The sequence below is a fragment of the Pectinophora gossypiella genome, chromosome 28, assembly GCF_024362695.1.
Source record: "Pectinophora gossypiella chromosome 28, ilPecGoss1.1, whole genome shotgun sequence".
Classification (NCBI taxonomy): Eukaryota; Metazoa; Arthropoda; class Insecta; order Lepidoptera; family Gelechiidae; genus Pectinophora; species Pectinophora gossypiella.
The window spans coordinates 453,102-466,844 of NC_065431.1; the positions used below are offsets into that span (position 1 = coordinate 453,102).

At 40.8% G+C, this 13,743-nt stretch overlaps 1 protein-coding gene across 3 annotated transcripts in view; it reads left to right on the forward strand.

Moving 5' to 3' along the window:
* Positions 1-13,743, forward strand: part of LOC126379127 (uncharacterized) — a 41,490-nt gene that overhangs the window by 21,039 nt on the left and 6,708 nt on the right. For 2 of the 3 annotated variants that reach the window (XM_050027754.1, XM_050027755.1), the window contains exons 4-10: positions 4,313-4,415; positions 6,298-6,468; positions 7,697-7,827; positions 9,012-9,109; positions 10,590-10,742; positions 12,640-12,733; positions 13,156-13,244. In XM_050027754.1, coding sequence (XP_049883711.1) covers positions 4,313-4,415; positions 6,298-6,468; positions 7,697-7,827; positions 9,012-9,109; positions 10,590-10,742; positions 12,640-12,733; positions 13,156-13,244 — 839 coding nt within the window. The remainder of the gene's footprint in view (positions 1-4,312; positions 4,416-6,297; positions 6,469-7,696; positions 7,828-9,011; positions 9,110-10,589; positions 10,743-12,639; positions 12,734-13,155; positions 13,245-13,743) is intronic. The other variant, XM_050027756.1, reaches the window with a different exon arrangement.

The following is a 13,743-nucleotide window of genomic DNA, read 5'->3' on the forward strand; positions in this document are numbered from 1 at the left end:
ATAAGTCATGTCGTTCTGTCAAAATACTAACAAAATCACGTGGCAAGCATGTTAGGGAAAACCAAACTTATCAATTTCGACAAAATGTATTGAATCGATGGATAATTTTATTACGTTGCGCATATTAGCCCTGCTGGAGTCTTCTATCGCGTGAGTTACGTGGTGGATACGAACCTCATCAACCCTGGTGTCAGGGTTACTATTGAGCCGCCAAAGGCCCCTGACATGGCTCATTTACTTACATCAATAAGTAGTAACAAGAACCAACGGCTTAACGTGCCTTCCTAAACCCGGATATTCTTACTTTTGGACAATCTGGTGATCAGCCTGCAATGTTGGGAAGTCGGTCATGACGTCATAACTCACGCGAGAGAAGAAAAGACCAGTAGAATACCAGAGACCAGTAGAGTGCCGCGTTTGATCTGTTGGCGGAGAACGTAACGACTACGTACTTACATCAGTAAGTAGTAACCGGGACCTTAATGTTACCTGGGTTGAAAGTCACATGATGGCGCCGTTATAATCTTTTCCAACTTACCTAGGGCTGGTCTTAGGGTTAATATTGAGCGCCAAAGGGCCCTGTTCCCTATATATCATCAATACGGAAAGTTAGTGACATCGTAACGAATACTGAGGGGGATGATTCAGCTCATGAGTCTGAGTTAATATCAAGTGGAATTTTCCCTCGCAAATGAATTTTTCGACTGAAGATTTCACGTGATGTTAAAAATCCTGAGAATTGGTTGTGTTTTTTAAAAATATTTTCAATTCATTTATTATTTATTTATATTCATTCATTTATTTATTTTTATTCATTTTTTTATACTTTTGCGATCGAAAATTCCACTTGATATTAACTCAGAAGCAGGAACAGAATCATCCCCTTCAGTGTTCGTTACGATGTCAGTAATACTATGTATATAGGCATGTGTAAGTGACATCGTAGCGAATACTGAGGGGGATGATTCAGACCATGATTCTGAGTTGATATCAAGTGGATTTTCCTGTCGGAAAATTCATGAACATTTTAGTGTTTAAATTATTTTCCGTTCCATATAAAGCGGAATTTCCTATCGGAAAATTAATGAAAATTTTAGTGTTCAAGTTATTTTCCGTTCCATGTAAAGCGGAATTTCCTATCGGAAAATTCATGAAAATTTTAGTGTTTAAATGATTCGTTCCATACTTTTGCGACGGAAAATTCCACTTGATATCAACTCGGAATCATGGCTTGAATAATAATCCCTGAAAATTTCGTTACGATTTCACTAGCACCCTGTATCACATGCGATATTGACCCGCACGGTCGGGCCCAGCAGCGGCCTGCGATGACAAGTACATGTCAAAAATTAAACGCGTGAAACTACAGCGGCGTGCGATGAGGTGCGGCTGCCGACGCTGCTGGGAGCCGCGAGCGCGCAGCGTGACGCCGGCCCCCGCCGCCCCCGCCCCGCCGCCGGCTCGGGGGGCGCGCCAGCGGCTCTATGGCGTCAACACGTTTCAGGTGCCGGCCGCAATGAGCTTAGGTTACAGTAGGAGTAACCGTAGGATCCTTATAGTAGCTAATCCGGCCAAGTAGTTAATGCCATCATCATCAGCCCATTAACGTCCCCACTGCTGGGGCACGGGCCTTCCCTATGGATAGGGAGATCGGGCCTTAAACCACCACGCGGGCCCAGTGCGGATTGGTGGTTATTAACGACTGCTAATGCAGCCGGGACCACCGGCTTAACGTGCCTTCCGAAGCACGGAGGAGCTCGAGTTAATGCCATCTGCGGCAAATCTACAACAAGTCATCATCATCTCGTGCATTATCCCGTTTTCCACAGGGTCCGCTTACCTAGCCTGATTTGACAGGTCCGGTTTTTTACAGAAGTTTCCAACCCGCGAAGGCGCTAATTGTTAGATATAATCGATTAATACGATTATATTGCAATAAGTTGTGAGGTGGATTACCAACCTCATCAACCCTAGTGTCAGGGTTACAATTGAGCCGCCAAAGACACCCAGACACAGCTGTAGTAACCAATAATCAATAAAGAATATAAAATAGTATTGTTCACCCAGATTATGAAACAGTACCATCTTACCAATACCTAGATCCTACTACTTATCGCGTGGGTTGTGAGGTGGAATAGTAGCATCATCAACCCTGTCAGGGTTACTATTGAGCCGCCAAAGACCCCTGTCATGGCTCATGTAACGACTACTAAGGGCCCAACGGCTTAACGTGTCGAAGCACGGATCATCTTACGGACAATCAGGTGATGAGCTTGTAATGTCCTGATCAAAGCAGATCACAAAGTGATTTTTGTGATACATATAACCTGCTCCGGCCTCCGGATCGTGAGCCAAAGATATAATCAATATACCGTCGATTGTCAATTAACACTACCCTGTGTAAACGAAGCTGTAATGCTGCTCCGTAGACCGTCCAGCGATGCGTCCTGGCAGAAGAACAATGGTCGTGGAGGGTCGCGAATATAGCACCTACGCGGTTCGACTCGCCGCGGTGACGATCTCTCGAATGGTACCTTGGAATCTTGCGTCATATCTTGCCTTGGTTTTGCGGTTTGTCGTTTGTACAAAACTGGAGTCTGATTTGGTCAATGAATGCGCTTTACAATACAAATATACATACTTTATTGCACCAAAATAAGAAAAAATAATACAAAAGACTTGGTACATGGCAAATGGCGGCCTTATCGCTGAAAGCGATTTCTTTCACTCAACCAGAAGGTGAGGAAAAATGGGAAAATGTAAATTGAAAGATTGCGGGTACAAACTAAAAGTAAAACTTACCGATAAATACATGCAAGTAATTAACATATAAAGGGTGGCCCAGAAGTTCACGTTCAAAATGAAAAATTGGAGAGAGGGACTCATTAGCTACCTTAGCTACCTGGGGACAGGCAGTTTTTACTCCCACTTTCGCATTTTTTTTGACAATATTTTTACTCTATATCGTATTCATTGGCCAAAATATTTCGAAATAAGTTGAGACTTGTGGGCCTTGTGGTCTTGATAATAATGGTCTTGTGTCTTGGATTCGCTTTTTGTGTGATTAGAAGAATAGGATCTCATACCGACCGACTAAAATATTTATTGATTTTCTTAACTTTTTTTCAGTAATCTACAAAATTGTTACCTTTTTGTGGATAGTTCTGTATCAAAAAACCTATAATTACAGAGTGCTTTTACTAGTTTTAAGTATTTCCTATGTCGATATAGGGTCCTATTGCAGTCCATTTCAGGGTCAGATTTCAGAAAAGAACTTTGTTTTTTTTTTTTTAATTAGATATATATTTTTCTGTCTTCTAACATTATTTTGTACATAAAAACATATATTTTGTAATGCCATATAAATCCGTTGCAGTTTTGATTTTCTTCACTTTACACATCCTTTAAACAAAGCACCAATGAAAACATTGAAAGTTGGTAGAATTTTGCAATTTGAAGCTAGCAACATTGATCGCAACGGTCCAATCACAAAGCGCGGTTGCTGTTAATGTGGCCAGTTTTAAATCGAAAAGTTCTACTTTAGTTAAAATTAGTTTTAATAAGTTTTCCCTTTTATCTGGTTGTTATACTGCTTAATGATTATTTAATAAGTGTCTGATAGCAATACTATCTGCCAGATAAGTTCTGGATTGGCGTACAGGTCCTTAATATAACCAGGATTGTTTATCATCGATTTTTTTATATTTTTTTTGACACCTTAATAGGTTGTAATTGTAAAATAGTTGCCATATTTCGTCCCATAATTGTTTTTTTTAAACTATCGTCATCCAATTTTGGTAAGTTTATATTGCGTTGTAGATGTTGCATGTTTGATGTAGATAGTACTTAAAGCATGACACTTAACACAAAACACAAACACTTATCAGTTATAGATTTATGTGTATTCATTTCTTTCAAATAACATAACATAAATTCCCGACACACCGGCCATGGGCGGATCTTGGGGGTCGTGGGTCATGACCCTCCCCCCCATTTTTATTCCAATGGACGCTGATCATAAAAGTTATTTTTTAGATGATCGTCTTCCGGCTCTTCCAGTCATCCAGATCATCAGATTCCTTCAGTCAGTTTACCAACTCGAGGTTCTCATCTACCAAAGTATATACACACATACACGTGTTATGTTGCAAAACTCATTTGATTTACACACTCCACACATAATTTTATACACTTCACATATAATTTTATACACTTCACACATAATTTTATACACTTCACACAAAATTTTATACACTTCACACGGAACTTTATACGCATTGCCAAGCACTGTACTGTCTCGTGTGTTCCACAGGAGTTAGCAGGTGGCAAGAGCGGACCTAGCGGGCTGCGGCGCAGCAGCGAACGCTCCGATACTTCCTCGGAGCGGTGGGAACGCAAACCAAGCCACTCCAGCGGTTAGTTCTTATATATTTATGTTTTGCGTGTGTTATACTTACTTATAATCACTGTAGCCCTAAGATTCACTGGCTTGCTTCTCAAACGGATGGCTTCGAACCCCGGTCATACTTATAGATGGGTAATCTACCCGGTATATTGGGAAAAATTGCATTAATATCACTTCGTATCAACAGTGGCTGCAAGTTGTCTTTGATTACTTGTGGCTCTGCCCATCCCATTAGGGATTACGGGCGTGAGTTTATGTATGTATATCATAGCGTGTATAGTGCATACACCAACTTCTCGCCAGCTATGTTCAAGTCGCATGTAATAGGGAGCGAGCCTATTGCCATTAACCGGGTACAAATCCTGGAAATCAAGTGATATCAATTAACTATTCCAAAAAAAAAAAACAATTAAAAAATTGGGTAGATTTTCCATCTATACTAGTCATGTTTTGACAATGATAATTACTAACAATTTATTTATTTTTATTGTATGATGTGTGTATTACGCAGCTAGTGGGAAAGGATTGTACGGTGTCTCACGAAACTAAGGGTGGTATTAATAAATCAATCTCAGGTAAAACTGCCCTCAAGATAGTGCTCAAGTCCCTGTTTTTGTTGTTGTTGTTGTTTAAATTCGCCTTATATAAGGCAGGCAAAGATCTGAGGACCCCCTGTTTTTCTATAAGAACTGTCACATTGACATAATCTTGAGGGCAGTCTCAAAGCTGAGATCAGTTTATTAATACCACCTTAAGATGTAAATATAAATCCCTCGCGTCAACGGTCAGAATTAATACCTTACAAAATATACAGGTGCTAGTGACATCGTAACGAAAACTTTGAGGATGATTCAGACCATGATTCGGATATTCTGATTCATATAAAGTGGAATTCCCGTCGCAAAAGTGTGGAGCTCAAAATAATTAAAAATACACTACAATTTTCATGAATTTTCCGACAGGAACTTTCACTTGTTATCAACTCAGAATTATGGTCTGCATCATCCCCCTCAGAATCCTGTATGGTATAAAAAAATTCTATCTTATCTAATTTTATTTTAAGTTATACCTGTCACTCTCTTATCCGCCGAAAAGGAAAGGGACGGATAATCGACAGGCGTAAAATTTATGGAACACACGTCAATTTTTAGACAGAAAAAACAACCCTCTCAAAATTTTACATTGGCCAGTAACCCGACAGAATTAAGTTGACACGGCAAACGGGTTGCATACCAGCGAAATGTCTATTTGATTCGCCCGGTTATTCGTTCATTTTAAAATTAACAGCTGTCAATCCGTCCCTCTCCTTTTCGGCGGATAAGAAAATGACAGGTAAAACTTAAAATAAAATTAGGTGTCTGCAGGAATCAGGGCTATCGAATGTCAAATTAAATTATATCTCCAAAGTAATTATTTCAATTAAATTCCTACTTACGCATTCCCATTAATTTGTATTGTGTGTACTAACATGTAATTTTCAGAATATTTTTGCTTTTCTAGCATGTGGATTCACATATTCATGACTGTAATTTATTCATAATTATTAAGTATAATTTTATAGACTTTGTAAGTAATTCCTAGTTTGATTTTATTTTTATTAGTTAATTTACTTAAACCTGAAGAAATAATTGTTTTTAAGTAATTTATTTTATCCCTTATTTTTAATTCACACGTTATATGTAATTTTGATTTCATAATTTGCTAAACATAATTATTATTTTTATTATTTAAATAAACGTTTATTTAATTTTATAATTTTAATTTAATTTCAACAACCGTTTATTTCATTCAAGTAAAAATTTTATTTAAACTTGAATAAACGTTTATTTAACTTGTTCACCCGTTTTATTTATTATTTTCCCTGGACAATTATAGTAAACGCGAGTTTTCAGAGGACGTTCCAGGTCTGAACGGGCTAAGGAACATCGGGAACACATGCTTCATGAACAGTGTGGTGCAGTGTCTGTCTAACACGCGGCCGCTCCTGGAGTACCTGCTGGAGGACAAGCACACCGGCGAGATGAACACCACACTGTCCTGCATGAAGGGCGCGCTTATTGCTGGTGAGTTTCAAAGTCACATAAACTCTTTATGTTTCACTTTCCTTCCACCGACTGTAATTGGAATACCATTGTATTTAAGTCTATAAATTATGTAATACAAACTGGATTAAAAGAAAAGAAAGGAAAACATGAAACAGTAGGACTAGGGCCCTGTGCTGGGAGGTTTTCTGGCCACGTCTTTCCCTCAGCGTTACAGATTCCGATATGGTAGTAGTTTTACAGCTAGTTACATAATATGTAATTTAATTATGTTTGACGTTCAAAAAGCGCTAACTTTGTAAGCCAATTTTGAAAAATAAATATTTTTGAATATTTTTTAAGTTTATTTTATTCTAGAAGCATCCTCAAAACAAGGCGACCAGAGGGCCTAATAGTTAAACATTGGGCTTTTGATTTTAAAAGAGCATTCAGTCTTACGGCTTTAAACTAAAAAAGATCTTAATTCAGTAGGTAACATAGTTACAAATTGGACTATCGAGATCTAATGTGAATGTGGTCTAAAGCCGCATCGTGTGGTCTAAATAGTCCCAATCGAGTCTAACGTGGTCTAAACAGTCCCATTCGGATATACTGTGAAAGTGGTCTAAAGCCTCCTATTATGGTCTAAAGAGTCCCAATCGGGTCTCGGGTCATAATCATTTATAGTAACCCTGCCACCAGGGTGATGAGGTTGGTAATCCACCTCACAATACACGATAGAAGAGATCGTTTATGATCCCAATATGAATTCGGAAATTTTGAAAATCATTTTATGTCCGTGCTGGATTTAAACTTGCGGAAGCCGTGGGGTATCCCAGTTGGAAGAACGCTTTAATCTCACTGTGACGTAGCATGGTCGAATCCCTACAGGGGCCTAAACCAATGATTTCTAATTTGTTTACGAATTCGTGAATGATGGCAATTCATAAATAACTATCATATCAATTGAAGGAAAACCCTTTGGTTCTAATCCTGGTAAACATAAAAAAATACTTTGTGATCCCTAGTTTGGTTAGGACACTGCAGGCTCATTATCCGATTATCCGAAAGTAAGAATATCCGTGCTACGGAAGGCACGTTAAGCCGTTGGTCCCGGTTACTACTTACCGATGTAAGTTAGTAGTCGTTACATGAGCCATGTCAGGGGCCTATGGCGGCTCAGTAATAACTCTGACACCAGGGTTAGTAATCCACCTCACAACCCACACGATAGAACGAGATGTCTAATAATTGAATGTATATATTCCAGCGTTCGCAACAGTGATCAAGGAGCTCTGGCGCAGCGGCGAGCGCGACTCAGTAGTTAACACCACCAGCCTCAAGTCACAGATTCAGAGGTTCGCGCCCCGGTTCATGGGTTACAGCCAGCAAGATGCTCAGGTGAGATTCAACTCATCATCAGCCGTACGACGCCCACTGCTGGGCATAGGCTTCCCCCAAGGATCTCCACTACGAGATTCAACTCAAAATACTTTATTGCACAGAACTAAATTTCAACAATCAGACATAACACACGAATACAGTACAATTTGGGCGGCCTTTTTGCTCTGGAGCAATTTCTTCCAGGCAACCACTACCAGAAGAACAATTACAAAATGTCAGCGCAGAAGTAAAATCGGCGGCCTTAATGTTAAGCAGCAACTTCTACCAGGCAACCTTAGGGTGAAAGGAATTTATATACATTGGAATACGCGGTGCATTACAGTAATATTATATACTTATTTAAGTGCCACGCTCTTGTCGGTGTAGCATTCTCCATGCTACTTTTTAGGGAAAAATAGGGCAGTGGTTTCCCTCTTGCCTTCCGTCCCGCAGTACTCTGTCTGACGCGAGTGGGATGGCGCCCAGAGTAGTCTATTTCAAAGCCGCACTAGGACTCCTGTCCTCCGCCTCTGACGGTGTTACTAACACCCTGTATAATGTTAGACCCTTTTAAACCTCCAGTACTAGTTACACGAACGATGGAACATCTTACATCGTGTCCTGACCGAACACCTGCACGCAGGAGGATCTGATGAGCGCTGCAGATAGCGCCATACTTGTTGCAAAGTTTTGGGCCGATACCAATTAGTTTGCCATCGACACGATAAGAATAAAATAAATTTATTGCCAGAAACAATTTACATTTGCTATATGAACTAGATAATAATCATCATCATCATCACCAGCCCATTAACGTCCCCACTGCTGGGGCACGGGCCTTCCCTATGGATGGATAGGGAGATCGGGCCTTAAACCATCACGCGGGCCCAGTGCGGATTGGTGGTTATTAACGACTGCTAATGTAGCCGGGACCAACGGCTTAACGTGCCTTCCGAAGAACGGAGGAGCTCGAGATGAAAACTTTGTTTTTGTGGTCACCCATCCTATGACCGGCCTTTGCGAAAGTTGCTTAACTAGGTAATAATGAATATTGCGAATACGGGCAAAGGGAAATGGCTCGGGTTGTGCTGCGATGGAGCCATGCTATGGCGCCATCCAGCGCTGGTTTTCAGTCATTTCCTCTTCCTGGGATATTGTGCGGGAGTAATTGTCGATAAGAAGAAGAATGTATTTTTTTCCAGGAGTTCCTGCGCTACCTGCTGGAGGGCCTCCACGAGGACGTGAACCGCGTCACCGTCAAACCGAAGCCGATCCTCACGGAGATTGACGACAACCTCAGGTGAGTACTATGCTCATACTTTAGGTAATTTTAAGTCTTCTTCTATCGTGTGGGCTGTGAGGTGGAGTAGCAACCTCTCTCTCTCTCTCTCTCTCTCTCTCTCTCTCTCTCTCTCTCTCTCTCTCTTTATTTAAGAGCTGCACTCTTGCCGGTGGAGTAATCGCCATTACTCCATAGATAGGGCATGTAGAACGGTGGTTGCCCCAATCGCCTTCCGTTCCGCAGCACACCGACCAATATCTCAATCGGTGATGTTCTAGCTAGAGTCCTACCAGAATCCATTTCCTCGGCCTCCAACCAGTACTGATACCGCTGCTGCCCGGCATCAGGGCAACCAATCAGAATTAGAATCAGAATTATTTATTCAACGTAATTATCATGGATAAACTTGTTGAAGGTCAATGTAACATTTTTTGAATTTACGTCATTTCGCAAGGTGTTAGGGCGGAGGACAAGAAATGACAAGAAACTGCAACAGCAACCTCATCAACCTTTATTTTATTGGCGGCGAGGATGTGCTGCCGCTAAAGAATGTTTTTCGGGGTACCGAACAGAGCATATTTGACATTTGTTTGCATTGCGCACTTACTTTTATATGCGCAAATGTCAAGTTGCAATATTGCTTTCTTAGATGAATCGCTTCGTTGTGGCCATTTTAACCCCCCTGTTGTAAGTACGTAGTCGTTACATGAGCCATGTCAGGGGCCTTTGGCGGCTCAATAATATCCCTGACACCAGGGTTGATGGGGTTGGTAATCCACCTCACAACCCACACGATAGAAGAAGACTTACTCCAGTTGGAAATATGCATGAGTTTATGTATGTATGTATGTATCTCGCAAGTCTCAATATATGTATGAGCCAAATTTGACATGATTATGTGAAATCGTTTTTGAATTATGAGGGTGGTCAAAAGGAGATTAACCTGTAAAGAATCAGTTATGTAGGTATCATCATCATCATCAGCCCATTAACGTCCCCACTGCTGGTGCACGGGCCTTCCCTATGGATGGATAGGGAGATCGGGCCTTAAACCACCACGCGGGCCCAGTGCGGATTGATGGTTATTAACGACTGCTAATGCAGCCGGGGCCAACGGCTTAACGTGCCTTCCGAAGCACGGAGGAGCTCGAGATGAAAACTTTTTTTTTTGTGGTCACCCATCCTATGACCGGCCTTTGCGAAAGTTGCTTAACTTCAACAATCGCAGACCGAGTGCGTTTACCGCTGCGCCACCGAGCTCCTCAATTTGAATAACATGATAAGATATTCATATCTAACTCTTGATGTGGAATTTGTAAACAAAAAGAAGAATGTAATGAGATTCTTATATGATTTTTAAAGTTGAATGAGATTCTTAAAGTGTCTTTCGAAGCACAGATCATGTTAAGAATAATGTGGCCATTTCTTACCCCTCTGTTCGTTACGGTGTCATTAACAACCAGGATTATTTTCTGATTCGTCGTCTTCCACATTCCAGCGACTCTGCCAAGGCGGCTGAGGCGTGGTCTCGCTACCTGCGGATGGAGGACAGCCGCGTTGGGGACATCTTCGTGGGGCAACTCAAGTCCACCCTCCGCTGCACTCACTGTAACCACGACAGTGTCACTTTTGACCCATTCTGGGACCTCAGGTGAGCTTTAGGATACATAAACTGCCTATATACGTCCCACTGCTGGGCACAGGCCTCCCCTCAATCAACCGGAGGTGGTATGGAGCATACTCCACCACGCTGCTCCACTGTGGGTTGGTGGAGGTGTTTTTACGGCTAATAGCCGGGACCAACGGCTTAACGTGCCCTCCGAAACACGGAATCATCTTACTTTTTCGGACAATCAGGTGATTCAAGCCTGAAAAGTCCTTGCCAAACAAAAGACAGTCTCACAAAGTGATTACGACAATGTCCCCATCGGGAATCGAACCCGGACCTCCAGATCGTGAGCCTAACGCTCTAATCACTAGACCTCGGAGGCTGTTGGAGCTTTAGGATACTATTAATTTATTTATAAAGGTACAGTCATGATCAATATCATGTACCCACTTTAGAACCCTGTCGCACTATCTTATTTGACATTTTATGAGACTTACGGTTTTATTTGTCAAAAAAGTTAATGTGACATGGTTTCAAAGTGTATACATATTAGTACTCGTGACTGTACATAATAATAATAATAATAAAAAAGTTTATTTAGGTAAAATCTACGACACACATATACATTTAAAATATTAAAATATACACACATAACATTAATATTTAGTTAGAAAACATAAAGGTATATGGGTGCCGCAGTTCACCAAAAAAGGCCAGGGTTCAGTGAAAATTTACCCAGAGGGCAACACTGATTTTCAACCCACGCCGATCGGTGAAACGCGAGTACCCGCACAATAAATTTTAAATAATAAATAATGAATACAAAAAAAACGACTTAGTGTTACACATGAAAAGCAGAAACAGAACAATAAAAGAAAGAAATATTACACTAAAAGAAGGATCTATAAGTGAGTAGTGAAAGCAGTGTGTAGCTATGGTGCATGTGATGTGAGTGCGATAATTAAATAAACGTAATAATATACATATAATACTTCATAATCATAATAACAAAACGAAACGAAAACGGACATCCAGGAGCACCCAGATGTGATCTAAAGAGGCAGCAACCGCTATCCCAAGTACATCGCTGGTATACCCAACCTCTGTATTTCTAGTAGGTGATTCTTTAAATACTTTTTGAATGTAACCTTAGACATACAACATTACATACAACATACAACATTACAGTGTAACCTAATGCGCTGTGTGACAAGAAAACGATATAAAAACTCATCATCATCCCCTTAGCATTATCCCGTTATGATCACAGGATGACTGATGAGATTGGAGTGGAGTAGGTAGATCCATAATTTTCTACGGGCAGACATATCTGTCTACCCTCTTTCTTTGCCGCTTGTTTATGTATTTGATATCGAAATGTTCGGAAGCATCTGAACTCGCACAACAGAACATGAACAGTGAACAGTTTCGAAATATCGGGAGTCTCATATTAGTAAGTAAGTAAGTAAAATCTTTATTTCCTCTACAAATTATAAAACACATGGATACATAAATACATACAAAAATACAATATTTGTAGAGGCTGGAGCCTAAACAAGGATACCCTGTGTTTTAGGACTCCAGGCCTCCACCCCCAAAAAGTCATGGTCAAGAAAAAATAACAAAATATAAAAAAAAATAAGTTTTTTTTTTAAATGTTAGACGAAATCATAAAATATTTCTTAAAAAGAAAATATCAAATTTATAAATGCTTGTATGTGTTTGTGTGTGTGTGCGTGCGTGCGTGCGTGTATTCCTACTTTAAACGCGGTAAGAATCCGTTATTATGTGTTTTAATCTTCTTCTTATCGTGTGGGTTGTGAGGTGGAATACCAGGCTCGTAAACCCCGGTGTCAGGGTCATGATTGAGCCGCCAAAGGCCCCTGACATGGCTCATAACGATGCCTAATACAATAAATGCATTTGATTTGATTTGCAGCCTACCCATCCCCTCTCGCACGGGCAACTTGAAGCTGCAGCAGTGCCTGCAACACTTCACGCGCGAAGAGGAGCTCGACGGAGACGAAAAACCTGTGAGTTGGTCTTTTAATATTGTCATAACGACCTCCGTGGTCCAGTGGTTGAGCGTTGGGCTCGTGATCCGGATGTCTTGGGTTCGATTCCCGGCGATATCACAAAAACTACTTTGTGGTTCCTAGTTTGGTCAGGACATTACAGGCTGATCACCTGTTTGTCCGAAAGTAAGATGATCCGTGCTTCGGAAGGCACGTTAAGCCGTTGGTCCCGGTTACTACATATCAGTAAGTAAGTAGTCGTTACATGAGCCATGTCAGGGGCGTTTGGCGGCTCAATAGTAACCCTGACACCAGGGTTGATGAGGTTGGTACTCCACCTCACAACTCACAAAAAATCAAGAAACTATTTGCAGCCAATTTTTTTTTAATGTGATGCTTAATTTTGACCGTGAATAAATAATATTTTTTGTGTATTCCAGACGTGTTCCAAATGCGGCGTGCGGCGGAAGTGTCTCAAGTGGTTCACCGTCCAGAAGTTTCCCCAGGTTCTCGTCATACACCTCAAGCGGTGAGTACATTGTAATAGCACTCACCACAAGTCCGGCCAAGTTGTCAACATCAACATTTAATGGAGGACTTTCCACGCTACGTATACACATACATAAACTCACAGCTCATAGTTTTTTTTTTTTTTTTTTCAAAAAATCAAATCAAATCAATTTATTTGCGAGAACACAACCCTTACAACCCTTACGCCCTTAATCCCTAATGGGGTGGGCAGAGTAATCAAAGACAACTTGCAGTTACTGTTGATACGATGTCGTAAGCTGGATATGATGAACCTTATGGTGATAATAGAAGAAGGACTTACGATGATCAAATTGGAGATGTCCTTAGAAAAGGTTCAATACGATCTACTCTGAACCGGCGTGCGTGTATGAAGCTATTGATGAATGTGGAGGAAGCAAGAGAAGTGTGTCAGGATCGAAGCAAATGGAATTCTATAGTCTCTGCTTACCCCGGTGGGAAATAGGCGTGAGTTTATGTATGTGTATGTTATGGTGATA